The 27,773-nt window shown below is 48.3% G+C and overlaps 1 protein-coding gene across 3 annotated transcripts; it reads right to left on the minus strand.

Annotated features, from left to right (window-relative positions):
• On the minus strand, nucleotides 1-27,773 carry Tmem40 (transmembrane protein 40). Of its 3 annotated transcripts, NM_001412904.1 has the most exons (12): nucleotides 27,738-27,773; nucleotides 13,282-13,362; nucleotides 12,523-12,657; nucleotides 9,469-9,543; nucleotides 6,697-6,750; nucleotides 5,119-5,154; nucleotides 4,544-4,576; nucleotides 4,211-4,258; nucleotides 2,087-2,158; nucleotides 1,914-1,988; nucleotides 1,348-1,410; nucleotides 1-550 (listed from the first exon to the last, which is right to left on the minus strand). In NM_001412904.1, exons 2-12 carry the CDS (start codon nucleotides 13,352-13,354, stop codon nucleotides 531-533), a joined length of 684 nt encoding a protein of 227 aa, NP_001399833.1. In that variant the 5' UTR covers nucleotides 13,355-13,362; nucleotides 27,738-27,773; the 3' UTR covers nucleotides 1-530. The 3 variants fall into 3 exon arrangements, with proteins under 3 accessions (NP_001399833.1, NP_001399832.1, NP_001178502.1); NM_001412903.1 differs by lacking the exon at nucleotides 12,523-12,657; NM_001191573.2 differs by lacking the exon at nucleotides 9,469-9,543.

The following is a 27,773-nucleotide window of genomic DNA, read 5'->3' on the forward strand; positions in this document are numbered from 1 at the left end:
TTTTTAGCACAGGGAATAGAATATTTATTTGGGTTTTAGAAGTCCAAGGGCAACAGGGTTGGTCACTGGGTGATGGTCTACAGCTTTGGTCCCCAGTATCTTATCTGCAGGTTCCCCTGGGGACCCAGCCTGGTAGCTCCCTGCCTCAGGATAGCTGTCCCAAGATGGCTCTGCTGGAACTGTGAGTTCATGAGCATGGCCTGAGGACACCAGAGATACCCAAGCCCGAAGATGCCAGCCTGCAAGGCCCAAGACTCATGCTACCCCTGAGAGCAATGGCATCCCAGCTCTTTCTTGCTGACCCAGATGCTGTGCCTTCTCTCTTCCCCATGGAGACTGTGTGCTAATCTGCAGAACAAGAGCTTGCCCACTCAGATCAGCTGACACTCAGATCACACGGAAGGAAAGAGCTCTTTGTTGTGTGGCCTCCTAGTGTCTTCCAGCATGTCACTCTGTATTCTGGGCTCAGGTTTGGCAGTGGTTACAGTGGTCACATTGGGGACTGGCTCAGCTGCTGTCGGGCAGTGATCTCAGTTGGTTCTCCTGAACCCTGGAAGGCAAAGCCAGAAGAATGACATAGGATTCTGCAGACAGCCAAGTCTTGCTCTAACCACCACCTCAAATGCCCAAACATCACAGGGATGACCTCAAATGACCCTGCCTGAAGGCACTGTGGGTCCCCATGGTTCACAGTTGTGGAGACATTACCACTCCTACCTCTGGCACAGAAACACACCATCCCTGGCTTCTAGGCTCTGAGGTACAATATCATGAAGTTAAAAAGCTACTGGACTGCTGGTCCAGTGTGGGGGTATGGCTCTGCAGTAGAGCAATTTCTTAGTATGTGTGAAGCCTTGAGTTCTATCCTAGCAACACACACACACACACACACACACACACACACACACACACACACACACATTCATAGAGACTCTACTTTAGCCCAGGCTATCTCAAAGGCAACTACAAAGTTACTTAATACAGTCAGGGAACAGGTGGTGTTTGGGGAGTACAGAGTGCCTTGCTTTTCTTCAGTGCTGACACCCCTCTGCGTGTTTCCTCACTTGTGGACTGTCTGAGCAGTAAGAAATACACCAGTTTTCCAGCTGAGAAGCCTGAGGCTCAAAGAAGCTACAGACGGCTGGACTGTGGCTTGCCCAGTACGCTGCAGGTCTCCAGATCCATTCTCAGCCCAGAAAAAAAGGCTGTCTGGGGTTCACAGAACAGAGGCAGAACTTGAACCCAAGCCTCCTGACTCTAGGACTTTCCATGGATGACAGATCTTTTTCCAAGAAGAAAGCCTCAATGGGGAGAGGGTTTTGCCCGGGAAATGTGCTGCACCATTACCTGGCAGCCTGAACTTCTGAAGGAGGGGGATGAAGCCCTGAAGTACGCTGTGGATCCGGTACACTGTTCAGAAACAAGGGGAAATGTTGGTAAGGACGGTAGCCCCTCAAGGGCCCCAGGGTCAGGCTCACTGCCAATGCCCCAGAGCCAAAGCGCACCCCACGCAAACAGAGCCGTAACATGCAATTTCAGGCTAACGTCAATAACAGTGCTGTGGTTATTACAGGGAAGACAAGTCACAGGCAGTAATAACAGGGGCAGGAAACCCAGCGACCTCGCTGCCTGGCTCTACTCGCTTGTTTTCAGTGTCTGAGGGGCTATGCGTGTTTGTCACTTTAAACTGTTTTTGTGGAACTAACCCCCTTTTCCACAAGGTTTTGCCAGTGACCTCTCATTGACTTCATATGTGGTCAGGAAGAAAATACAAACATAAGGAATTTACTTTAAAAGAAAAGTTTAGATAGTGACTCTTAGCCAATTTAGAGTGTGACAGCCAGTCCAGCTGCTGCTCCCCCCTCCCCCAAGGAGCCTTCCGGTCTGTGTAGCTTTCTGACAGGACTACTCACCCAGCCCGAAGTAGATGCCGATGGTCTCCAGAGAAGCGAAGGTGAGCAGACCAACCCCAAGAGACATGAACCAGTCTGTGAGGGTAGCAAGGAGACAATGTCAGCCATGGTAGGGCTGTAGGTTGACTCCTGATCTCCCACACAGCCCCTCCCCAGGTCCCCAGCAGACTCACCTGAATAGTAGTGGTAGCACACCAGCAAGGCTCCAATGGCGAAGCAGAGAAGGACAAAATGGAAAAACTCATCTGCAAGAAACGATGGTGGATGGCTCTCTCTCTCTCTCTCTCTCTCTCTCGCTCGCTCGCTCTCGCTCTCTCTGTCTCTGTGTATGTGTCTGTCTCTCTGTGTGTGTCTCTCTGTCTCTTTGTCTCTGTCCCTCTCTGTCTGTCTGTCTCTCCTTCTCTCTGTCTCTGTCTGTCTGTCTGTCTGTCTGTCTCTCTGTCTGTCTCTCTCCCTCTCTCTGTCTCTGTCTCTGTGTATGTCTGTCTCTCTGTGTGTGTCTCTTTGTCTCTCTGTCTCTGTCCATCTCTGTCTCTCTCTGTCTCTCTGTCTCTCTGTCTGTCTGTCTCTCTCTGTCTCTCTCTCTCTCTCAACTCAGGCCATCACCACAACCCTCTCGCTTTTATTTTTTGCTGTGTTTTTCCAGGCAGTGTCTCTGTGCAGCCCAGGGCGACCTTCAAATTAGGATTCTTCTGCCTCAAGCTTCAGAGCACTAGAGCCATGGTACTGTGGTGTGTGCCTGGCACACCTGGTTTCTCGTGTGTGTGTGTGTGTGTGTGTGTGTGTGTGTGTGTGTGTGTGTGTGAGACCATGTAGTCTGGGTGACTTGAAACTCTGTAGATCAAGCTAGCCTTGATTTCACCTTGATATCCACCTGCCTCTGCCTCCAGAGTACTGGGATTAAAAGCATGTGCTACCATTCCCAGCTGTCTGTCTGTCCGTCCGTCCATCCATCCATCTATCTATCTATCTATCTATCTATCTATCTATCTATCTATCTATCTGAGACAGGGTTTCACTATATAATGTTGGCTGGTGATCCATCTGCCTCTACCAGCATAGTACTGAGATCAAAGGTGTGCACCACCATGCCCAACTACTCTATTTCTTATTTTGTGGGGTGTGTGTGCACGCGTGCACACATGAGCATATGATTGCATATGTATATATCAAGTAAGTACCCACAGAAGCCTGAAGGGGATATTAGATCCCTTGGAGCTGGAGTTACAGGCATTTGTGGGACACCTGATACAGGTTCTGTGATCCAAACTCCAGTCCTCTGACAAAGGAAGGGGAAGCACACTTAACGCTAAAGCATCAGTCCAACCCCTTCTTGTTTTATAAATGACAGGGCTCCTGCTCCTGACCAGACAGTGGTCACCCAGGAGCCCCCTTTCCAGCCCCATCTTTCCTCCTTATTTTTGGAAAGTATTTTTATTTCTGTGCTTATCGGTTCCCTCCTTCCTGGTTCTGTGTCTTAGAGAATCCCAGTCAGCTCTGCCCAGAGGAGACCGAGCAGACAAAGCAGCCCCACAGGTGTGCTCAGAAATCAATCTGTCTCATGAGCATTAAAATGTGCAAAGGTGCCAAGCTCTGAGGCTAACAGGCTTGGGAGGCTGGACCGCCAGGTGCTTTTTAAAAGGGATGTCACTAAGATGGGCAGCAAGATCTTCCTTCTGTCTCAGTCTCGGGGAGTACAAAAGAGAGTTTAAGGGAAGTCTGGAGGGCACTCCTGCAATCCCAGTACTGGGGATGCTTAGGAAAAAGGACCCTAAGTTTGAGGGCAGCTTGGTGGAGAGAGATAGTTCCATGAGAGCCAGGGCCACACAACGAAGCCATGACTCAAAATCCTAAATAAACGAACAGAACCCCACAGTCCCAGAAGTCTTGTGGATTTCAGGCTTGGAGCAGAGGAAGCCCTAGAAGCTCTCATCACTGCTCCAGGGCAACTTCCTAAGTCCCTCACCCTAACTCTGTCCTGCCACAGGGCTTGAGAAACATCTATCTTCCTGCCCTTTCACGTGCATTGAAAGGAGCGTAGGTCGGGTGCCAAACCCAGGCCATGCCAAACCCAGGCCACGCGCCTCAGTAGTTCTAAGGTCCCTAACCCCGGGCTACATGGAAAGATATATATCACGGCTTGTCCCTCCACCAAGGTGGTTATAGCTGAGGACTCTGTTGACTGTGGGACACCTAACAGAGGCAGCTAGGGTTACTATTATTCTAACTGCCAGCCATCTTGCACCCACAGAAATTGGGACCAGGCAGGTGAGGTCAGCCCTTGAACACCAACTTACCATCCTTCTTTATGTTCAGTCTGTTTAACTGAGAGGCCTCCACTTCTCCTTAAGAACGAAAGACAGAAAGATGTGTTTTGAAGATTGCCACACCCCACTTAGAGACTTGATCACTGGGTGTTTGTCTGTGGGTCAGAGAGTCCCTGGGATCCTCCTTGACTTCCTCATCCCTCCATAGGCCTAGGCCTGATCTTCCTTCCATCTCTCCTGTGATGGAGACGTTCAGAATCATGCATGTGTTGACACCCCTGCCAGAACTGGCCACTCCCTCAGGTCCCTCTGGCCCCTGGACTTTAGACAGCCTCCTGCTGTCCTTGGACCTTATATATTTACCCTCCGCTGAGCCGGAACCTCTCCTTCGGAGTCCTGGAAATGAGAAACTCAGTATTAGTGCCTCCTTGCCAGGTGCTTTCACCCTGAGGAGAGGCCTGAGGTGACTAAGAAGAGGCTCTAAGACAGGTGGTTTTCAACCTTCCTCATGCTTCGACCCTTTAATATAGTTCCTTGTGTTGTGGTGACCGCCCCTAACCAAGTATTTCATTGCTACTTCAGAACTGTAATGTTGATATTGCTATGAACCATAATGTAAATATCTGATATACAGGACATCTGATATGTGACTCCGAAAGGCATGAGACCCACAGGTTGAGAACCACTCCTCTAGACAATATTCTAGCCATTGGAGCCAAAGGACCTTTCCCAGCTGGTAGATATCTGCTTTCTCTTGCTTGGACCTCCATTTCCCTGTTCCACAACCCCTCTCCTGCCTGATTATGCAGTCAGGTCCCTAAGTGAGCCTGGAGTTGCCACATCTCATGGCTGTGACCCTGAGAGTGTTCCGTTAGGACAATGCCCAGATCCCACTGAACTCCAGAATCCTTGACTCCTTCCCCTTCCTGGGTACTCACCTGACTCCCCAGCAAGCACCATTTCCCCAGCAGCGCCTGCGTGGAGGGAGAATCAGTGAGCCCACGCATGATTGGTGTTCTCCTGAGAAGGGGCACTAGAGAAGGAGGGCGGGGCCTACCTAGAAACTTGTACTGATTGGGTGTAGGCTGGGCGGGGACTGCAGCAGGCTGTACGGTTCCTGCTCCATCTACTGGGAAATCAATCCCCACCACAAACCATGGGAAACCAGTACTTTTTATTTAAAACAAAATAAAATGGACTGGAGAGATGGCTGAGTAGTACTAGATGCTCACAAGCTTCTATAGCTCCGGCTTTGGGAGAATCTGATGCCCTCTTCTGGCCTCTCCTGGCACTGCACTCACGCATAAACCCACACTTAGACACACACTTATAAAATTAGGGGGCAGGAGAAACAGCTCCTCCAGTTCCTCTTTCAGAGGACCTGGATTGGTCTCTACCCTCATGCCAGCTCACATCTGTTTGTAACTCTAAGTCTAGGAGAGTCAACCCCCTCTTTTAGCCTTTACAGGCACGCACATAGTACACAGGCACACATGTAGGCAAAGCACTCGTACACATAAAATAAACACATCTTTAAAACGATTAAAGTAAAACCAACAATATCAAAAACAAAACAAAATAAAATAATAGCAAAGAAACCAGCCTGTAGGGCTGGAGAGATGGCTCAGCGGTTAAGAGCACCCGACTGCTCTTCCAGAGGTCCTGAGTTCAATTCCCAGCAACCACATGGTGGCTCACAACCATCTGTAAAGAGATCCAATGTCCTCTTCTGGTGTATCTGATGACAGCTACAGTGTACTTATATATAATAAATGAATAAATAAAAAAAAAGAAACCAGCCTGTAGCTCAATCCCTAGTACTAAAATAAATGAATAACTAAATTCAGATAAGCAAATGAAAGAAACAATATCAAGATCACCCACAATGCCAATGCCCAGAGGCAGCCATGTGTGCTGTACAGTCTTCTTGCTCTGAGTGTGTCTGTGTTCTTGCTGTTTCCCTGGGTCATTACCAGGGGGAGTGGGTGAATATCGGGGGTCCCGACTCCCGCTGGATCATGTGCATCTGTCGAGCTCTTTGATGAACTAGGACAATCTGTGGACTCTCCTTCTTTGTTGTATGCTACTGACTGAAGTACTCTGTCAGTGACACTTCATCTCTGTGTTCTCTACGTCTCCTCACATACATGGCTCTTGGAAACAGTTCCTAAAGGTGGACCAGGTATCTGAGCCCTTCTTAAACAGTACATGTTTCAAGATAGTGGAATGGATCACAACCCATCTTTCTGCTAGTGAAACTGAGGGCCAGTTGTGTTGAGTGGCCAGTCAAGATCATGCTGAAAGTCAGGGTTTCAGTCAGCAGGGAAGGGTAATTACTCCTGATCCATTGTAATCATGATAGAGGGGACCCCAGTCCCACCTGGATGGCTGCAGCCTCACTATCTCATCTATATCTGCCTGGGAGTCTTCAGACCACGAGTCTCTGCCCCCTGTGTGCCCACTGGGCTCTCAGCCCTCACGATTCTCTTCTCCAAGGTCAGGAGACAAGCGGTTACCTCCATAGAGCTGAAGCTCGTCCTTCAGCACCTCCAGTTCCCCATGGTCAGCACCTGGGTAGAGACAAACCTTGGTTAAGTCCCTCCAGTGTCTGAGGACCACCTCCATCTCTCTACATCTGGTCTCCAAAAGGCAAGACAGTGTTCCTCATGCTTACCCTCAATTCCCTTAGAGAGGACACAGACATCTGACAGGACATAAGTCTCAGTCAAGAGTCGTTACCGCGTGCTGGAGAGATGGCTCAGAGGCTGAGAGCACTGGCTACGCTTGTAGAGGACCCAGGCTCAGTTCCCAGCCCCGACATGGCAGCAAACAACTGTCAGTTTCAGTTGACCTTACACCTTCTTCTGGCCTCTGTGGGCACAGGCATGTATATGGCACACACATGTACAGGTAGGCAAAACACCCATACACGTAAACAAGCCTTTACGTTTTCATATAAAGAGTAGTTTCCAGTCACTAAGGTGCGTCAGCGCTGTACTGGGTAATGTATAGTGGGTGTTTCTGTGTGGTTCTCATAGAAAGAGCAGGGAGAAGACACCAGTGCATGCCTATCTGTTATGAAGGCAAGGCAGTTGGGGCTCAAAAGTTCAGTTAGAGAGCTCAGGGAACAGCTTAGTGGGAGAGAGCTTATCCAGCCTGGACTGGTCTGATCCCAGCATGGGGATGTGAGTGATAGGAGAAAAAAACTAAAATAACTCCACCAAACTTACATAGTAAGGAGTGACTCTACAGGTCTCTCATGAAACCCGCACTGCTGCTTTTTTATTTGTAGTTGTTGTCTTATTTTGTTCATTTATTTATCACCACCACCACCACCACCGCTGCTGCCGCTGCCGCCACAACCTCCACCACCTCCACCACTTCCACCTCCACCACCACAACCTCCACCACCACCACCACCACCACCACCACCACCTCCACCACCACCACCTCCACCACCAACAACAACACCACCTCCACCACCACAACCTCCACTACCACAACCACCACCACCTCCACCACCACAACCTCCACCACCACCACCTCCACCACCACCACCAACAACACCACCTCCACCACCACAACCTCCACCACCACCACCTCCACCTCCACCACCAAACCTCCACCACCACCACCTCCACCACCACCACCAACACCACCTCCACCACCACAACCTCCACTACCACAACCACCACCACCTCCACCACCACAACCTCCACCACCACAACCTCCACCACCACAACCTCCACCACCTCCACCACTTCCACCTCCACCACCACCACCTCCACCTCCACCACCACAACCTCCACCACCACCACCTCCACCACCACCAACAACAACACCACCTCCACCACCACAACCTCCACTACCAGCACCAGCACCAGCACCAGCACCACCACCTTTGGTACTAGACTTTGAACGCAGGACTTCTGCATGCTAAGCACAGACTTCACACATTGAGCTACACCCCAGACCCCCAGCTAGTTGTATCTCTAAAAGTAAAACCCAGGCTCAACTCCAGCATCACAGGCAGCATTTATTAAGCACTTTGTATATACCAGGCTCTGCACTAAACATTCATTCATTAATTCCCATTCTCTCCATGATGTTCTCACAAAATTTGTTTATCTGTTTAGGCAAAAGTGATTTCCCAGGACTGGACAGATGGCTCGAACCTTAAGAGCACTGGCTACTCTTGCAGAGTACCTAGATTCCATTCCTTGTCTCAGAACAATCTATGACTCCAGTTCCAGGGGATCAGATACCTTGTATGGCCTTCATGGGCACCACACAAGCACAGGGTACACATACGTGCAGGCAAGACACACACACGTAAGTGATACGGCTCTTAAAGGGGGTGGTATTGAGGTTGTAGCCCATTGTAGCTCAGTGGGAGAACAAGCCCTGAGTACCATACCAGTATGACACAAACAAACAAACAAACAAGCAAACAAACACACGCACATCTCACAACTTCACTACCATAATTACTATTAATATTTTCATGTTTTTCAGTTTTGTAAACTATTCTTTTTTTAATATTTACTTGTTTGAATGGGGGCATGGAGCTCACACCACAGTGCGCATGTGGAGGTCAGAGGACAGGGAGTTTTGGGGGTTAATTTCCTTTTATGAGGTCCCAGGCATCAAACTTGGCGGCAGATGCCTTTAACCCACTGAGCTATCTCTTCTTCCTGTTCTCTATGTGACTTTTTAAAAAAGATTTACTTATTTATTTTATGTATATGAGTACACCATAGCTGTCTTCAGACACACCAGAAGAGGGCATCAGATCACATTACAGATGGTTGTGGGACACTATGTGGTTGCTGGGAATTGAACTCAGGACCTTTGGAAGAGCTGTCAGTGCTCTTAACCACTAAGCCATCTCTCCAGCCCGCTGTATGACTTTGCTGCAAATACATATGAGACCAGTTGAGTTCTGTGACTTGGCGCCTATCACCTCAGAGCCGGAGAAGTGCTCATCAGAAACAAAGAAGGGTATGATGGCGCATGCTTTCCTGGCCTCCATAGAGAGTCCTAGGATCGCCAAGGTCACACAGTGAAACCCTGCCTCAAACAAACAAAAAATAACAACCATGACTGTCCCCAAGACAGACCCAGCTTCTGCTTCTGTCTAGTGGTTGTGGCTATTGTAGGGTGTTACGTAGGCTATTTTCCTTTCATCCCGTAGACCAACTCTGTGAAGCACCTCTTCACAGGGCCCCACTGAGAAGCTCAGCAGTTGAGGCAGAAAACAAAGGAAAGACGGGAAGCCTGCTGCTTACCAGGAGAGCTGTCTCTGTGCGACTTCCTTCTGTGTTTCCTCGGACCTCTGGAGTGCTTGTCCTCATCGCTGCTGTCTGTGAGGGGCAAACACAAGCTGTAGGGCCTCAGCCGGGAGGAACCACAACCACGATGGCTCTGGTGGACATTTTCAGTGCTCCCACTCTGTGGAGGAAGGAGCTCTGCCTATCTGCAGGTTAGGACAGTGGCCTCTAACTTTCTGTCCTCTCCGTGTTTTGTGTCTGAGGCCTACCTCTGCTGCTGCCTAGAGAAGCTTTTCTGAGGAGGCAACCAAGTTCCATGACACGCCATCCTACGGAGTCCACCAAGCGCAAGGCTGTACCGTCCCTGTCCTCATGACATCCTATGACCCTGGGTGTCTGTCATGTGTTCTACTGGCCTGGAATGTCTTTCCGACTTGTCTCCTTGATGTGAAGCTAAGCTGATGTCACACATTCTAGAGAAACCCTGTTCATGCTGCTTAGGCCCTCACTGACTTGAGTCAGTCACCGTGATGGCTGGACGATGTCTGCCCATCCAACCACCTAAGCTCCTGAAGATCACAGCCTACATCATCCACTACCTCAGGCTGCCTCACCTGGAACAGGAAGGAGCCTGGAGGGCAGGAAAGCATGGCTGAGGTGTGAATTCCTGAGACTAGTCAGTGGACTAAGAATTCAGAGCCAGAAGTTTCTGGCTACAGGGCTTTCTCCCAGGAATTCCGAGATGGCCCTAGATGAGTTCCCTCCCTATGCTTGGGGACTTCCTGGTCAATTGTGTATTCATTAAAAAATTCCAGAAGATCAAGTTAGCTGTGCTTCCAAGTCAGTGTTCATGTAATTTCACCTGACACAGAGGAAGATCTGTCTGGCAGTCAAGGTGTCCCTTGGTATCCATGGGGAGAAGGTTCTAAGACATGCCACACACACCAAAACCCATGGCCATAGCAGTCCTGTACACACAACGACGTGGTGTTTGCGTAGAAACTGTACATGTCCTCTTTGTAATTTTTCTTAATTTTAAAAATATTTATTATGTGTGTGGGAAGCATGTTCAAAAGTATGTTTATCTTAATGAATAAATTTTTGAGTGACTTTATTCCCATCCCTTTTTACTTTTGGAACAGGGCCTCACTATATAATATAGTCCTGGCTTGTCTGGAACTCACTGTGTAGACCAGAATGGCCTTGGATTTGTGACTGTCTGTCTCCTCTGAGTGCTGGAATCACAGGCATGTGTCTCCAGGCCCAACTATTTCCCTTTTTTCTATGTTTTACACATACACATCAGTAAGAGAGAAAAAGTATCTTCACTGCAAAATATCAAACAATATAGAAACCAAAAATAAAACAAAACTTGCTCCATCAACAAGTAACTGGCATTATTTTAGCTTTGCCCAGGATTTATTCGTAACATAAATTTGGGTTCTAGATGGTTTGTTTGTTTTATTTCTGCATGCTTTGGGCAGGTTTCCTATGTAGTCCAGGCTAGTCTGGAAAAGCCCGTTCATCTCTCTGTCTCTGCCTTCCATGGGTAAATATAAGTGTATTTAAGTGTATGCCACCATCTTTGGCTTTATTTAGTAGTTGTTTATTCTGTAGCCCAGGCTGGCTAAGGATGACCAGGCACTTCTGCTCCTCATGCCTCTACTTCCGGGTGGTAGGATTATACATGCGTGTCACCATACCAGGTTTGTGCTGAGCTGAGCTGAGCTGAGCTGAGCTGAGCTGATCTGTGCTGTGCTGTGCTGTGCTGTGCTGAGCTGAGCTGAGCTGTGCTGTGCTGTGCTGTGCTGTGTTATGTGTGCTGAGCTGTGCTGTGCTGTGCTGAGCTGTGCTGTGCTGTGCTGTGCTGTGCTGAGCTGAGCTGAGCTGAGCTGAGCTGTGCTGTGCTGTGCTGTGCTGTGCTGTGCTGTGCTGTGCTGTGCTGTGCTGAGCTGAGCTGTGCTGTGCTGTGCTGAGCTGAGCTGAGCTGTGCTGTGCTGTGCTGTGCTGTGCTGTGCTGTGCTGTGCTGTGCTGAGCTGAGCTGAGCTGTGCTGTGCTGTGCTGTGCTGTGCTGTGCTGTGATGTGTTATGTGTGCTGAGCTGTGCTGTGCTGAGCTGTGCTGTGCTGTGCTGAGCTGTGCTGTGCTGTGCTGTGCTGTGCTGAGCTGTGCTGAGCTGTGCTGTGCTGTGCTGAGCTGTGCTGTGCTGTGCTGTGCTGAGCTGTGCTGTGCTGTGCTGAGCTGAGCTGAGCTGAGCTGTGCTGTGCTGTGCTGTGCTGAGCTGTGCTGTGCTGTGCTGAGCTGAGCTGTGCTGTGCTGTGCTGTGCTGTGCTGAGCTGTGCTGTGCTGTGCTGTGCTGTGCTGTGCTGTGCTGTGCTGTGCTGTGCTGTGCTGTGCTGTGCTGTGCTGAGCTGTGCTGTGCTGTGCCGTGCATGTAACCCAGGGCTCTGCTAAACAAGTACCAGCAGAGCTACAACCTCAGCTCAATCTGAGGAATCTTTCAGCAAATTAAATAGTAAGCTCAGGCCCATCATGTGAACTAGACCGCGGTGCTGAAGCTCCAGCTGAACAGGCAGAGCGGCCGCTCCTGTACGTTCTCCAGTCCCAGAAAGACCTTCAAGGACTCTCAGGTTTGTTACCGAGCCTTCCTTCTCAATGCGGGCAACATAGCCTCCCTGTGCCTCACCTGTAACATGAGACTAACAGTAGTACTACATTTTCTTCAGTGGGGTCCTGTGACAATTGGTTGAGTTCTTACACACAAAGGAATTGGAAGAGTGTCTGGTTTACATACGCACTCTTTGAATGATAGTCTCGATGTTGTTATAAACTCAGTCCTATGTGTTTTCTAAATTTATTTATTTTTATTTTTATTTTCTACTTTTTGTCTTTTCAAGACAGAGTTTCTGGTTGTCGTAGAGCTTGCTCTGTATCCCAGACTGGCCTTGAACTCAGAGATCTGCCGGTCTCTGCCTCCTAAATGCTGGGATTAAAGAAACACAGGGCTCTTTATAGACAAGACAAGCACTGTACCATTAAGTCACATTCCAGTCCTAAGAATGTTTGCTATACCTGAGGAGGAGGAAGAAGATGAGGAGGAAGAGGAGGAAGAGGAGGAAGAGGAGGAGGAGGATGAGGAGGAAGACTTGTCTCTCTCATAGCGTTCCCGGGCCTTCCCATGTTGCTTGTGGAACTCTGTCTCTGGGTCTGGAGGCACACAGGCAAGATGATGAGTTTTCCTTGCCCCTTGCCCCATCCCTGGCACTAGTATAGCCTCTTCAGGGAGCACTCATCAAGCCGAGAGGGAGGATTACTCTCCTGAGAATCCAAGGCTGATGGGAGGTAATAAGATCAAGGTGTTTAGAGACCCTTGGGTAGGGGTCAGGGAGTAAATGACAGCCTAAGGCAAACATTCCTCTGCATAGACTCTAGAGGCTTGCTTTGCCCTGCATCCTACCCCACCTGGAGATACCCAGACTCAGAGCAGGTTCCGATTCAGGGATCTCCAAGTCCCACAGAGGGCAGTCTATGATCAAGCCCTAAACTATCCCTTCCTTCAACAGCAGGGGCATGAGACCCTTCCCACCCTTTAGAGACTCTTCCCACTTCTAACGCAAGGTGCCCAGAAACTTCTCGAAGTCTGGGGAGCGGCTGAGGAAGTGTGGGGAACAGGTGGGAGCAAGATTTTCCGTGTATGGAAAATCTCTTCTCTGCTACAGCTTTGACGTGGCCATAATGCCACGTGACCTAGCAGGGTCTTTAATGACGGCCCCGCCCACGCTGGAGTCTCCCCTAGGAGGCTGTGCTCAGGGTCTGAGGAGGCAAACGTACGGTTTAGATCTTCTGTTTCTCTGTGGACCGCACTGCTGTTTGGAGACTGAGAAGAAGATCCTGAAGCCTCCATCTCTTTCCCTAGAGGAAGAACAATGCGTTGTTAATTTCACTTTGGTTAATTTTCTTCATATGTAAACAGCTCAGCAAATGAAAAATAAGAAAGGAAACATCCAACATTTGATGTTATAAGGAATTTTTTTCTTTTAGGCAGAGTCTCTCCATGTAGCTCTGGCTGGCCTGGAATATGCTGTGTAGACCAGGCTAGCCTTGAACTCATAGAGATCTGCCTGCCTCTGCCCCAGAGTACAAGGACTAAAGGCATATGCCACCATTCCCAGAACCATTTTTTATTTTTAAAACATATTTATTTGTTGGTTTGTTTAGTATGTTGCCTTCAAATGCATAGCATGTATGGAGGCCAGAGGACAACTTGTAGAATCATTTCTCTTCCTTTTCCTCATCTTCCTCTCAAGGATCATCACGATTGACAGCAGATGCCCTTATCCACTAAGCCACCTCACCAGCTCCAGGAAAACAATTTAGAAAAAAGAGTACACCAGAAACACATTTCGATGTGTTGCCTCAAATAAATGAAACAAAAACAAATACACATTAGGAGAATTTGAACACTGATCCTTTTTTGATAGCATTCAGAGGCTGGATAGATGACTAGCTAGCTTCTTAAGCCTGACAGCCTGAGCTCAGATCTCAGAGTCCGTGTAAGAGCAGTTGGAATCTCTGTAATGCTAGTGTGCCCCTCTGGTAGGAAGGTGGGAGGAGTCAGGAGAACTGCTGAATTGTAGCCTGGCTAGCACAGCACACTCAGCAGTGGACAGCAGAGACACCTGTCTCAAACAAGACAGAAAGCAAGGTCAACAGGAAAGGCTATCTTCTGACCTCCCATTCCACACATGTGCCGGTGAACACGCAGAGCTTTTCTGAGTTGGACATAGTGGCAAAGGCCCACAGTTCCCACTTTCTGGAAAGCTAAGGGCAGGAGCACTGTTTGAGGTTAGGAGTTTGACATCAGCCTATGAAACAGAGTATAAGACTCTCAAAAGCCACAGCCACAAATCCTTTCTAAAGGTGTGGTGTTTATGTTAGTATTAGAGTTTCGTTTTATTTTGTTTTTTAAAGGTAAGATCTTGCTGTGTAGACCAGGTTGTCCTGCAATTCATATAGAACTGCTTGTGTCTGCCTCCTGAGTGCTGGGATTTAAGGCCACATACCAGCAGGGTTTTGTTGTTGTTGTTTGCACTGTTGCTTTTAACACTTTACTTATGGGAGTGTATGTGGGTACGTGGGAGTAGAGGTCAGAGGTCAGAGGTCAGCTTTCAAGAACTGATTCACTCTTGCACCATGCTGATCCTGGGAATCGAACTCAGATGCTTAGGCTTGGCATCAAGTATCTGACCAGAGGGCTGGAGAGATGGCTCAGCGGTTAAGAGCACCCGACTGCTCTTCCAGAGGTCCTGAGTTCAATTCCCAGCAACCACATGGTGGCTCACAACCATCTGTAAAGAGATCTGATGCCCTCTTCTGGTGTATCTGAAGACAGCTACAGTGTACTTATATATAATAAATGAATAAATAAAAAAAATTAAAAAAAAAAGTATCTGACCAGCCTGTTTGTTTGTTTGCTACATAGTCCAGGTTAGCCTCAAACTAATGGCAAGTCCCCTGCTTTAGCCTTCTGATCCTTCTTACATCTCTACTTTTTACTTTAAAAAACATAAGATTCGGGGTTGGGGATTTAGCTCAGTGTTAGAGCGCTTGCCTAGCAAGTGCAAGGCCCTGGGTTCGGTCCCCAGCTCCAAAAAAAAGAATAGGAAAAAAAAAACCATAAGATTTACTTATGTAAAGATAGAAAAACAACTGGAGTTGTAAAGATGAGTTGGCAGTTATGAGCACTTGTTACAGCTGGGCATGGTGGTACCCAGTAGTTGGGAGGCAGAGGCCAGGAGATCTTTGCCTTTGGCTGGCCTGGTCTACATAGGGAATTCTGGGCCAGCTACACAGTGAACCCCTGTCCCAAAAAAGCAAAGAAACAAAACAGAAAACCAAATGGGCGGGGTTGGGGATTTAGCTCAGTGGTAGAGCGCTTGCCTAGCAAGCACAAGGCCCTGGGTTCGGTCCCCAGCTCCGAAAAAAAGAAAAAAAAAAAAAGAAAGAAAGAAAAAAAACCAAATGGGCAAAGAGCACTGGCTATTCTTGCAGACAACCTGGGTTCCATTCCCAGAACCTCCAGCTCCATGGGATCCTACTGTAGCCTTGGAGGGCACTGCAGGCACGTTGTTGGTTGTTTGAAAGAAAATGGCATTCACTGGCCCACAGGGAGTGGCACTATTAGGAGGTGTGGCCTTGCTGGAGTAGGTGTGGCTTTGTTGGAGCAAGTGTGTCACAGTTCTTTTCCTGCTGTCTGCTGATCCTGATGTAGAACTCTCATCTCCTTCTCCAGCACCACGTCTGCCTGGACACTACCCTGTTTCCTGCCATGATGATAATGGACTAAACATCTGAACTGTAAGCCAGACCCAATTAAATATTTTTCTTTATAAGAGTTGCCTTGGTAGTGGTATCTCTTCACAGCAGTAGAATTCCTAAGAAACACATCGTGCACAGACGTACATGCAGACAAAACACCTAAACAAATACAACAAATAAATCGTTTTTAAATGCCATCTAGTGTATGTTTTGTGTCAATCATTTTACAGCGGCATGTGTCCATGGGTCCCAGCGCACCAGTGACACACCCGCCATGATCAGCCCTCACCTATGAACCTTCATTCCAGACAATAAAAGATCTTTTGAAAGGCACGCTGACTCTTACAATAATCCTGCAGGGTCAGCTTTGTACCTATCTATCTATACAAGGGATAGTTGGTTCACGGAGATGATGGTCTCACTGGGACTCCGGAGCTCAAATTCTGTCTGTCATACCTGAAAACAGTGACCAAGGACACAAACTAGCTCAAGGGCCACCATGGAGGTAGTTCAGAATGTTTATGGGTGAAGCTGGTGAAGACCAGGCCAAGAGTTCAGAGCTGAGTCCCTTTGGAACAGTATGCTCTGCTTTCCTGAGCTTCTGAGAAGTCACTAGGGGTCACCAGGTGTGCCTGCAGGTGGGGGGACTCAGAAAATACCAATGGCTAGGAGAGCAGATTTGGGGGGTATGGGGAAGATATGATACATATGACTGATTTTAGATGGTCAGGTAACTATCATCTGGAGACTACATTTCCCAGAATTCCTTGAAGTTGGGTATAACCATGTGTTCCATTGCTAGTGGACAGGAACAGATGTAGTAGCCTGCTAGGAAATGTTTAATGGTTGTGGATGAAGGAGAAATGCAACTGTGTGTGTGTGTGTGTGTGTGTGTGTGTGTGTGTGTGTGTGTGTGTGTGACGTATATGTATGATGTCTGTGTTTGTAGTGCAGTATGGTGTGTGTGGGTGTGTGTTTCTGTGTGGTGTGTGTGCAGTGTGTGTGTGTATATGTGTGTGTGTGTGTGGTGTAGTGTGAGTGTATGGTGTGAGTGTGTGGTGTGTATATGGTGTATGTGTGTGTGTTGTGTTGTGTGAGTGTGTGATATGAGTGTATGTATGGTGTGTGTGGTGTATATGTGGTACGTGTAGTGTATGTGTGTGTGGTGTGTGGTGTGTGGTGTGTTGTGTGTATGTTGTGTGTGTGTATGTGTGTGTGTGGTATATGTGTGTGTGTTGCATGTGTAAGTACTTGTATGTGTTGCATGAGTATGTATGTACTGTGTGTATGGTATGTGTTGCATGAGTGTGTGTGTTGCATGAGTGTGTGTGTGTGTGTGTGTGTGTGGTGTGAGTGTGCATGCACATAAGTGTTACTCTCATGAAGCACATAACTTCCACACACCTATACTTCATATCTCAGGTAGGGCTCCTCTGAGGGCTTTACATCCCCACAAGATCATGAACCAAGATAAGGCAGAGACTCAGGCTGCTTCGTGTATCTGATTCCCATTCCCTACGTATATAAGGTGAGGCACAGAGCAAAAGATGATGAGGATGACAAGGACTATGGAGATAATGGGACAACTCTCAGAGCTCGCCACCTGCTGGGCAATGTTCTAACAGCCGCTACTATCCACTCAGGGCTCATTGTGATTATACCCATTTTATAGGTAAGAATGGCAAAGCACTGAGGTGAGGAACTTGCCAGGCACACATAGTTTGAAGGGGACTGAACAAGGGCTGCTGTTCTGTCCAGGCTGGGAGATTGGAGCACATCTGGCACATCCTCCAAGCCTGTCAATTAGCATCAGGAAAGAAGCAAGCCATCAACAGTCACTAGAAGCATTATGACATTCCATTGACCTGGCTTAGATTTAGCCACTCGGGACACTGGAATGAAAGTTCTCACGACCTCCCAAGGCCATGTTTTCTGAGGGCATGCTTTCATTTTTTTTTCAGAGATGGGGACTTGCAAGTCTTACCTAGACTAGCCTTACATGTGGGGGATTGGTTCTAATGCTTTGTTTTAATTCAGCTCCCCAAATGACATGGGAATCTGCATGTCCAGACTCTGAGGGTCCCTGTCCCCGTTAGTTTTTGGTTGATTAATAAAGACCTAATGGTTAATGGCTGGGGAGGGTGAAAGAGGTGGGAAAGAAAGAGAGATTTCGCCATGAAAGGGGTGTAGGACTGGCCATGCTGTGAAGGAGAGGAGGGTGAGATGGCCAAAATGTAGGTGTAAAGCAGCCCCATGGGAGGGCTGCCTGGAAGGAAACAGGGCAGCAAAGATAAAATATAGATTTAGAAAATGTTAACTCAGGAATACCAGAGTGTGTGTGCTAGCCCAGCCATTGAGCTAGTAAGGCATACTAAAAATCTTCTCTCTCTCTCTCTCTCTCTCTCTCTCTCTCTCTCTCTCTCTCTCTCTCTCTCTCTCAATCTCTCTCTCTCTCAATCTCTCTCTCTCTCTCTCTCTCTCTCTCTCTCCCCCCCCTCTGTGTGTGTGTGTGTGTGTGTGTGTGTGTGTGTGTGTGTGTGTGCCTTTCATTCGTCAATCCAGAGAACTCTGGAGGGTGGCTAGAAGCATGATCACTGCTGGGAGGGAGCTCAAAGCAGATTAATTATTAACTGCTACACTTACACTGCTGAGCTCAAGTAATCCTCTCCTCTCAGTAGCTGAGGTTGCAGGTGCACAGACCAAACCCAGCCTTCTTGGGCAATATGGCACTGCCCTGTCAGGAAGGACAGATGGAAACATCTCAGAAGTAGAGCCTGAGATAGCCCTTCCTCTTTTTTTTTTTCCACATTGAAAGGTTTAATGAGAGAAGAAGAGTAGAGGAGGAAAGGAGGAAAGGCCAGCCATGAGAACGTGGAGGGAAGTGAGGAGGGGAATGAGGAGAGAAGGGACAAAGGGGAAGAGGGGAAGAGCAAGAGAGCAGAGGAGAGATGAGCGCCCTTCCTCTTTTAATATCCTTGTCCCATTCTTCCCCTATATACTTTTCAACTAAAAGAAAGCATACATAGTTTTTAAATTTCCACAGCCAAGATTTTATCTTCAGGGCTCTGCCCAACATGCAGGGATTTGCGTTCACCAAGAAGCAGGCACGACCACACAGAGCTTGCTGGGAGACGCCCCTCAAGTCTCAGGCTCAGAGACCATAACCTGGGCAAAAGTGTGGCGCAGTGGTAGAGTGGGCAAGACCCTGGGTTCCTCGCCAGCACCACAGAAACCAAACCATGTAATGTGTGATTTCCTCTGAGCTGAAACGGACAGTGGGAGCTGAGAAAAAGAGAAGTGAGGAGGAGGAGGAGGGGGAGGAAAGAGAACACAGCATTTATGTACCTGCAGGGCTGAGCTGAGATGTGTTGTGTTTTGATTTGCTGTGCTGAAGCTCAAACCCAGGACATGCTAAGTAGGCTCTCTACTACTGAGCGACACACAAGGCCCTACTTGCACCCTCTTTTCCTGTTTGTTTGGTTTAGTATAGTTTTGAGTCTTACTATATAGCCCTGGCTGGTCTGGAACTCACTATGTAGACCAGGCTAGCCAAGAACTTGAAGCTCTGTCTGCCCCAGCTTAAGTGCTGGGAGCAAAGATGTGCACCCCATACCACCTCTGCTGCTGCTGCTGTTTGTTCAGTTAAGGTCTGACTATGTAGCTCAGAGTAGCCTAAAAATGATAATTCTCCTGCCTCTCACTCCTGAGTGCCAGGATTACAATCATGCACCATGCTTAGTTTCTTCAATCATCGTATAAGTCTTATTTTGAGCAGGAGGGAACTGAAGCTCAAGTAGATGGAATAGCCTGTCCAAGGTCTCCAATCCATACTTGGGCCCACTCCCTCTCTACAGAGAAACCCACTTCCAGTCTCCTCCTGTCCTGGTTAGAGGCTCCAGCTCCTGAGGTGACCTCTCCTCTGAGGCTGACCCTAAAGGACATGGTGCGTCTTACTCTTGGGAACTTATTTCCAAAATGCCCAGAGCATCTTCATTTTCATTTGCTCTCAAAGACAATGTCTTGCTGAGTTTCCCAGGCTGGCCTTACCCCTGAGCTAAAGGCATCCTTCCTGAGAGGAATGCAGATGCACAGACTTCCCTGGAGCGTTTGGAGCACCTGTCCTATCAGGAGGATACATATGGAACCATTGAAGAGGTGGGACAGCATCTGGTCTCTTGGAACTAGTTCCAGGATTCATTGTGAACCACCATGTGTGTGCTGGGAACCAAACTCATGTCTTCTGCAAGAGCAACAGTGCTGTTGGCGTCTGAGCCATCTCTCCAGCCCCAGCCCTATCTCTTTCAGTGTTCTCATCTGTCACCAGGGCATCTGGGCTCAGGACTGGATTCCCCTTCCAGCTCCAGCTGTCACAGGTCCACTAGTGCCCACTGGGGGCACTAACATGTCCTCTCAGCCTCACAGCTTGTTCCTTCCACACCACTGTCATGCCACTCAGGAGGCAGGTGTCACAGGATTCTATTTCACAGAGGGGGAAACCCAAATTCCAAGATCAGGAAAATCAAAAGTACTTCCCTCCTCACTAGCCACCCAAAGTCTGAGAAGGCCCCAGAAGTCCTGGTCCACCATACCTTCCCACAAAGCCCTAGGGGAAGAACAAGCTTCAGAACTGTTCATTGCTGAGTTCCAGACTATGCTAACCTCAGTTTCCCCACCTCTACAATGGGATGCTAATCTCTGTTGTTCAGAACACTACGGGAATGAAATAATAAAGCTAAAATATTGCACATAAAACACCTTCAAGATACACTATGGCCCCTCCCTTCTAGACACAATGTCTTCCAAATTAACTAATGATCTGGTTTCATGGGAGCATGGTGACCAGGAATTCCTGAGACTTTCTGGAGGTTTTTAAGTCAGGGATCCAAGGTCAGGAGCAAAATTAGGTGAGAATGTGGTTATCTAATTGTTCTTCACTTGTAGACAGACTTAGCCCACTACCAGAACCATATGTCTGGTCTGCTTCCAGCCTCCCCTCTCCAAACATTGTAGATTGCTTTGGACCAGTTTCTCCATCTCTGCAATACCCTCTCAGCTGTGGCATTCTATATGAGCACCGACTTCTAGATAAAGCCTTGAGGGTTAACCTGTTCTATCACAAGAACCATGGGACTCAGGCATGATGAGACCTGTCAGAGAAACTAGAACGGCCTTTAATAATCTTGTAAAGACGGCAGTTCTTTAACAGTGAGCTTGTACTTGGGTGGATCTTGAGGCTTGTGCAATATGAATATTAAAAGGCTCTGAGAGCTACAAGAGAGAACGCTCCTTCTTTTGATTCCTTCTGGTCTCTCTCCCAGTCCTTGTCCCCAGGATGTGGTCCAGTGCTTTCCATGCAACCCTGGTTTCCTTAGAATCCAAACCTGAGCACTGACACTGCCCACTGTGGACAGTGCCTATCTCTTAGACCTATCAGTCAGAACTGCTGGGGTACACAGAATCAACATGACCAGTGTGGCCTCAGGACACAGACCACAGAGGCATTTCATCAGCATCAGGACCCGAAGTGTGACCTTCAGAGCCTGCAGGAGCTGGGTAAGAGCTGCAGAGGAAGCTGAGTCAGCAGCCCAAGAGTCTGGCCCTGGACTATCCGGAGGTTACCACCATCTCCTCTGAGCTAGTGGACATGTCACTTGCCTCTGTGTCCCTCTCCTCCTATACAAACTGGAACAAACATCACCACTGGACTTTAGAGCTCAGCCTACCTTTAGAGGTCCAGGCAGACAGGGTCTGGATTAGGCCACTCTGGTGGGGGCAGGGCACATAAAGCCCAAATGAGTCCCCATTTCACTCCTCCTCTGTCACCTCACCTTTGCAAGCCCCTCCCCCACTGGGTGAGATGGTTGATGCTATTACGTTGCTAGGACTGCTATGCTGGCTGAGCTAAGGTCACCGAGCTCCTGGGAGTGGGAACCATGTGTTTCCCACACATAGAAAGTACTTCATAGAAAACAGTTCTGAATTTCAGAGCTGATGGCTCAGTCTGCAAAGTGCTCACCTTGCAAGCATGAGGACATGATGCCAACGCCTAGAATCTATGCAAACAGCCAGGCCTACGACACACACTTGCCATCTCAAGACAGGAGAGGCCTCCAGAGACAATCAGATCCCTCAGGCCGATGGCCAGCCAGCCTCACCTAATCTTCAAGCCCCAGTACCAGCAAAAGAGCCTGTCTGAAACAACAAGGTAGGTAGATAGCTGGAATCATGGCTCAGTAGTTAAGAGCAGCCTCTGTTCTTCCAGAGGACCTGGGTTCGAATCCCAGTATCTAGACAGAAGCATCCGAGCATCTGAAAATCTAGTCCCAGGGGATCCAATGCCCGCTTCTGGCCACTGAGGGCACCATGCAGGCAGAACACCCATGTGCATAAGAGAGCAAAAACGAGAAGTTAAAAACATACAAGATTCCAAGGAGAAAGACCTGAGCTTGTCCTCTGGCTTCCACATGCACAGAAGCCTATGTGCACATGTGGAACAGAATGTGCACAGAACTGAAAAGAAAAGGAAAGAAAGTTTAGTTGACGAGGGGTCTCAGTGGGTAATGGGACATGCCTCGAAGCCTGACGACCTTGGGACTCGACAAGCTCCCACAAGTTGACCTCCACCCTCCACATACATGCCTCCAAATACTTGTGAACACACACACACACACACACACACACACACACACACACACACATAAATGTAATAAAAAAGCAGGCCTGCAATATTCTTTAGCTTCCTACTGGAGGAGCCTAGTGGGAAGACTGGGAGGCAGGACCTGAAGGAGACTGTGGAACCCTGGTCTCTCAGCCTCACTCTCCCGCACGCACCTTGCTCCTGCCCTGTGGTAGCTTTGGATCACAGGCCCAAATCGAGTTGCTCAGGGGCTAAAACCTTCTCTCAGTCCACAGCACTTATACTGTTTCCATTGCTGGTTCAATGTTTTTATACATCTGAAAAACGACCTTGAACTTCTGATCATCTGCTTCCACCTCTCCAGTGCTGGGATCAGCGGCTTCCCCAGGCATGTCTTTTGCAGTGCTGGAGACCAAACTCAGTCCACATGTGCACAAGGCAAATACCCTGAGCCCCAGTCCCAGCCTGGTTTTGTTGTTATTGTTTTGTTTTTGAGATGAGGTCTTGCTGTGCAGTACAGGCTGGCCACCTCCTGCCTCAGTCTTCTCAGTGCTGGGATGATGAGCTTCCACAACATGCCTGGCAAACCTTCTCTGTGTGAGTAGATTAGCTCAGGTGTTTTGGTCCAGAAAGCTGACTGGTACAGAATGCTCAGAGGGAAAGAAGGAAGACCTTGCAATTTCTACTTCCTCTACTGCTTTGTCCCATGTGCTGGGGGTTGAATGGGGGAGACAAACTACACAGTCTAACCAACTTCCCAGATGGACCTGGGGCTGTGAATAAACCAAGGAGGCTGCCAGGACCTGGGAGCTACAGGGGATCTGAGAACGGCACCAAGGCTGAACAGAGACAATGAAAGAGACCATGGTTGGATAGAGCCCATCCCCATGGGGAAGGCGTGGAGGCAGGAGCCTGAGGCTTCTGCTCACACTGTCCGTGAGTCAGGAAGCAGAGAGAGATGAACACTTGGTGCTCAGATTGATTTTTTTTTAAGACCCCACATTCAGGGTGGGTTTTCTCTCAGTTAAACCTTTCTGGAAACATCCTTGGGTGTTTCCATGGTGACTCTAAATCCTGTCAAGTTAACAATCAGATCAAACATCTCAGGAATGTTCTTGTTTTCTTCTGAGACAAGGTCTCCGCGTGTAGCCCAGGCTGGCTTCCAATTTATAACCTTCCTAGCTCAGCCTTCCAGGGTTGGGGATGACAGAGCTGTACAACTACACCAGGATTAGAGCTTGTTTGAGAATGGGTTCCATGTAGCTGTCTGACCTTGAACTCCTGAAAAGACTGTTAAACGATAACTCGAGAGGTAAGCATCTAGCATGGTGTGCCGCACATAGTAGGTAGCTAACCACTGTATGCTCAAGTGGCCATAGGCCACCTGTGTGCAGCACATAGTAGGTGGGCAACCACTGCATGCTCAAGTGGCGGTTTAGGCGGACGGGCAAGAGCACAGAGCCATAGGTCACATTAACAGAAGCAGAGTCTACGATGAGGAGGGCAATCCACATCTCCCCAGCCTTCATCCTTGGGGTTATGCTCTGCACAGAATCTAGAAAGACCAACAGAACCCAGAGAGCGTGGGGTCCTGAGACTCCATCCATTAGAAACCCTAGAGGAGCAAGAACTCAGTCTGGGGTTGAACACAATCTGAAAAGGCCCAGGCTGCTACCCAAGGTCAGTGCAGGGTCACCCCTGGGAAGGACCCATAGGACTGTGAAACTATCCTGCTCAGTACATGAAGTCATTTTCTCAAAACAACAGCTTTAGGGTGACCCTAAGCACAGTCGAGTGTGAGATCACATCTGTCAGCAATAATGGCTAGTGATGGCTAGTGACCACATCGAAGCCCAGAATCATCTCCTCCAGAGCAGAAACAGAAGATCTGCTTGTCTTTTTCTACTATTTTTTTTTTGAGACAGGGTCTTACCATGTAGCCCTGGCTGCCCTGGACCTCACTGTGAAACAGGCTGGCTTCAAACTTGACTCCTGAGTACTGGGATTAAAAGTGCATGCCCCCACACAGGGTCCTTTTCCTGCTGTACTTCTTAATGAAAAACAGCTAATAGCACACGGCACAGTGTGTGCACCCTTGCCAGTGTCAGGCATAGCACAGTGTCTGTGTGCAGTGCCCCCAAAGCCACAGGAGAGCCCCACAGTACAGGCTGAGGGGCAAGCAGTGTGCAGGAACCTCGCTGGGTAGACACGAGGCTCAGACAGCACGGTTGTCACCGAGTCAGCCCCAAGGGTGAACAAGTGGTTCCAGCATCCCCAGAAAGAAACCGCGAATGGAGATAGCACTAATCAGGGAAGCACACAAACAGGAAAAGTGCAGCCTGCCCAGTGCTGCTCTCCCAAATCCTCTGCCAGCCTCATTCCCATTGAGGCCAGGCAGCTCTCACCTGTGCCAAATCGCTTATTGGATCAATAACAAGAGTGCTAAAAAGAAAAAGAGTGGCTTTCCCCCTCTCCTATGGTCAACTTCACCTCCTACGGATACCAGGCTTAAGGACACCAGCGCACAGCACTGAATGTATAGATCCTGATGGTTACCAGCTTACAGCGGGATCAGTCCCTGGTAACACGCTGTAAGTCGAAAGTAAATTGAAAAGGCATTTGTGCCTAACCAGCAGCTCATCGGCACGGCACATTGAGTGCTGGGTCTTCATTGAGTGGCTGATCTGGTGATGGCTGTTCTGTCTTCAGGACTGGACTAGCACTTGCTCTGGATGCCTGAAGAGCAAAGGCTGGTTTGTGTTATTGCTGGTGTGTGTGTGTGTGTGTGTGTGTGTGTGTGTGTGTGTGTGTGTGTGTGTGTGATAATAAAACAATAAAATGACCTCTAGTCCAGTTTAAAAGTGGGCCAAGGATAGGAATAGAAGTTTCTTGTACACGTGGCCAGTAGATCTCCACACCATCATTCATTAGAGAAAACCACAATGAGATTCCACTTCACTCCCACTGGCATGGTTAAAATGAGACAGGCAGGAACAAGTGTTGACAAGAATGAGAAGACACCAGAGAGCACCCTCAGAGTTGTGAAACAAGGTGAGATTGTGTAGCCTGCCTGGGAGAACAGGTTTGCAGTTCCTCAAAATGCTAATCATGGTTACCAGCTGATCTAGGATCTTACTCCTAAGTGTATACTCAAAAGAATTGAATTCTGGGCTATCAAGTGGGTAAGGGTGTTTGCCACCAAGCCTGACAACCTGAGTTCAATCCCCAGGACTTGACAATGGGAGAGAATCAACTCCAGCAAATTGTACCCTGACCTCTACACACACCATGGTATGTGCACATGCACACAAACATACCCACCCCCACACTAAATAATTTAAAAAGAAATTTTTAAAAGAAGTGAAAACTATATATATATATGTATCTATGTATCTATATATCTATGTATCTATCTATATCTATACCTATCTATCTCTCTATATCTATATCTATATCTATACATATGTATACATATGTATATATATGTATATGTAGATATAGATAGAGATAGAGATAGAGATAGAGATAGAGATAGAGATAGAGATAGAGATAGAGATAGAGATAGAGATAGAGATAGACCAGTGCCTGAGCAATTGTGGCAGCATCATTAAAAAGTGGTAAAAACAGAAGTCTCTGTCAACTGGTAAATGGATGCACAGAAAATGGATAAACAGCTCTCCAGCCACTCAGAGGAAGGCAGTACCATGAGGATGAGCATCCAAGTCAGAAGGGACCAAATACTGCTTGCGTGCGAATTGCCTAGCCGGGGCTGGTGAGGTGGCTCAGTGGGTAAAGTCACTTGACACCAAACCTGACACCCTGAGTTCAGTTTTCCGTGACTCACATAGCAGAAGGGGAGTACTTGCTCTCAAAAGATGTCCTCTGACCTCCACATTTGTGTCATAGCATGCACACACATGCATTCCATACACATCCAATCAATCAATCAATCAATCAATCAATAACACATTTTTACAGACTCTGAGATGCCTAGCTACATCCATGGGGTCAAAGCAATTAGTTCTGTGGTCAAAGTGCCCATTATGTGGGACCAGCTCTCTCCCGGGATGAGAAGTGTTGTAAATTTGACAGTCCTAGGTTGTATAACTCAGTGAGTATATGGGAAACCTCTGAATTGTACCTCGTAAAGAGGGAAAGATAATGGCAAGTAAATTCCATCTGTCAATAAAGTATTTTGCTTGGCAGGGGACAGGTGAGACAGGGTCTCATGTAGCCCAGGCTGGCCTTGAATTTATTGTATAGCTGAGGGTGACTTTGAACTCCCGATTCTCCTGACCCCATCTCTCTGCTGGGGTTATAGGTATATGTTGTCATGTCTGGTTCAACAAAGCTGTTTCAGATAGAGAGAGAACAGAGACAGAGACAGAAAAACAGAGGGAAAGACGGAGACAGAAACACACACACACACACACACACACACACAATTTTTCACCACACATGCCTCCCTTAACACATGCTCCCAACCCATAGGTAGGGCCCTGGATTATCTGGGGCAGTTTTAAACAGAACAGGAGGAAACCATAAGCACTGTTGGATAACCTTTCTGTCCCCTTTAAAAGACCTGTGGGAGGCTTGAGGACCAGGAGACTCTGAGCAGAGGCCACTGGGTAAGGATGGCTGGCATGGGGACAAGTAACCCCAAGAGGTCTGAGTGGGGCTCCCTGGGGTCTGCTAGCACCCTCTTCCCTGGTGCCATTCCCTGTGATGAGAAGCTATGCCTAGTGGCAGCACCTGTCCCCTCCACACACCCACTGTCTTTACCATTTCACTCTACAGGTGCCCTTCAGCATAGCGTTCTCCCAAGTCTCCCAAGTCTCCCAACATGGTGAGGGAGGGTGGTGGCTTTACCTAATCTAAGCTAGAGGCAGAGGCAAAGGCTGAGACCCTTTGCATCCCTAAGCTTCTACGTTCTACCACAGCAGGCTGAGAAAAGCCCCTAGATACTGTGTCAAACCCTTTACTTCCAAACAAGGAAACTGAGGTTCAGTGAGGTCAGAGGTTTCTAAAAATCCACAGAAAGCCAGTGATAAGAGTCAGAGCTGGTCATGGACTCTCTAAGCTGATAGAAATGTCAAAACGACTACAAGGGGCAAATGGTTCATTCTGCCCCAATTTCATCCCTAACAGAGACTAGGGGGCCTCAGCAAGCCAGGAAGGTGCAGAGCTGGACTTCCATCCCAGGTCCACCATGGAAGCCCACAGAGCCAAGCCTAAGGATCAACCATTTCTCCCAATCCTCCTGAAACCATCCCACGTACACCCCCCACTCCCCACCCCTGCTTGACCAGTCCCATGTCCCATGTCCTATTACCTGGAGTCCCTGGGCTCATGTGAGCAGCAATGCGAG

The sequence above is a fragment of the Rattus norvegicus genome, chromosome 4 (assembly GCF_036323735.1).
Source record: "Rattus norvegicus strain BN/NHsdMcwi chromosome 4, GRCr8, whole genome shotgun sequence".
Taxonomy (NCBI): domain Eukaryota; kingdom Metazoa; phylum Chordata; class Mammalia; order Rodentia; family Muridae; genus Rattus; species Rattus norvegicus.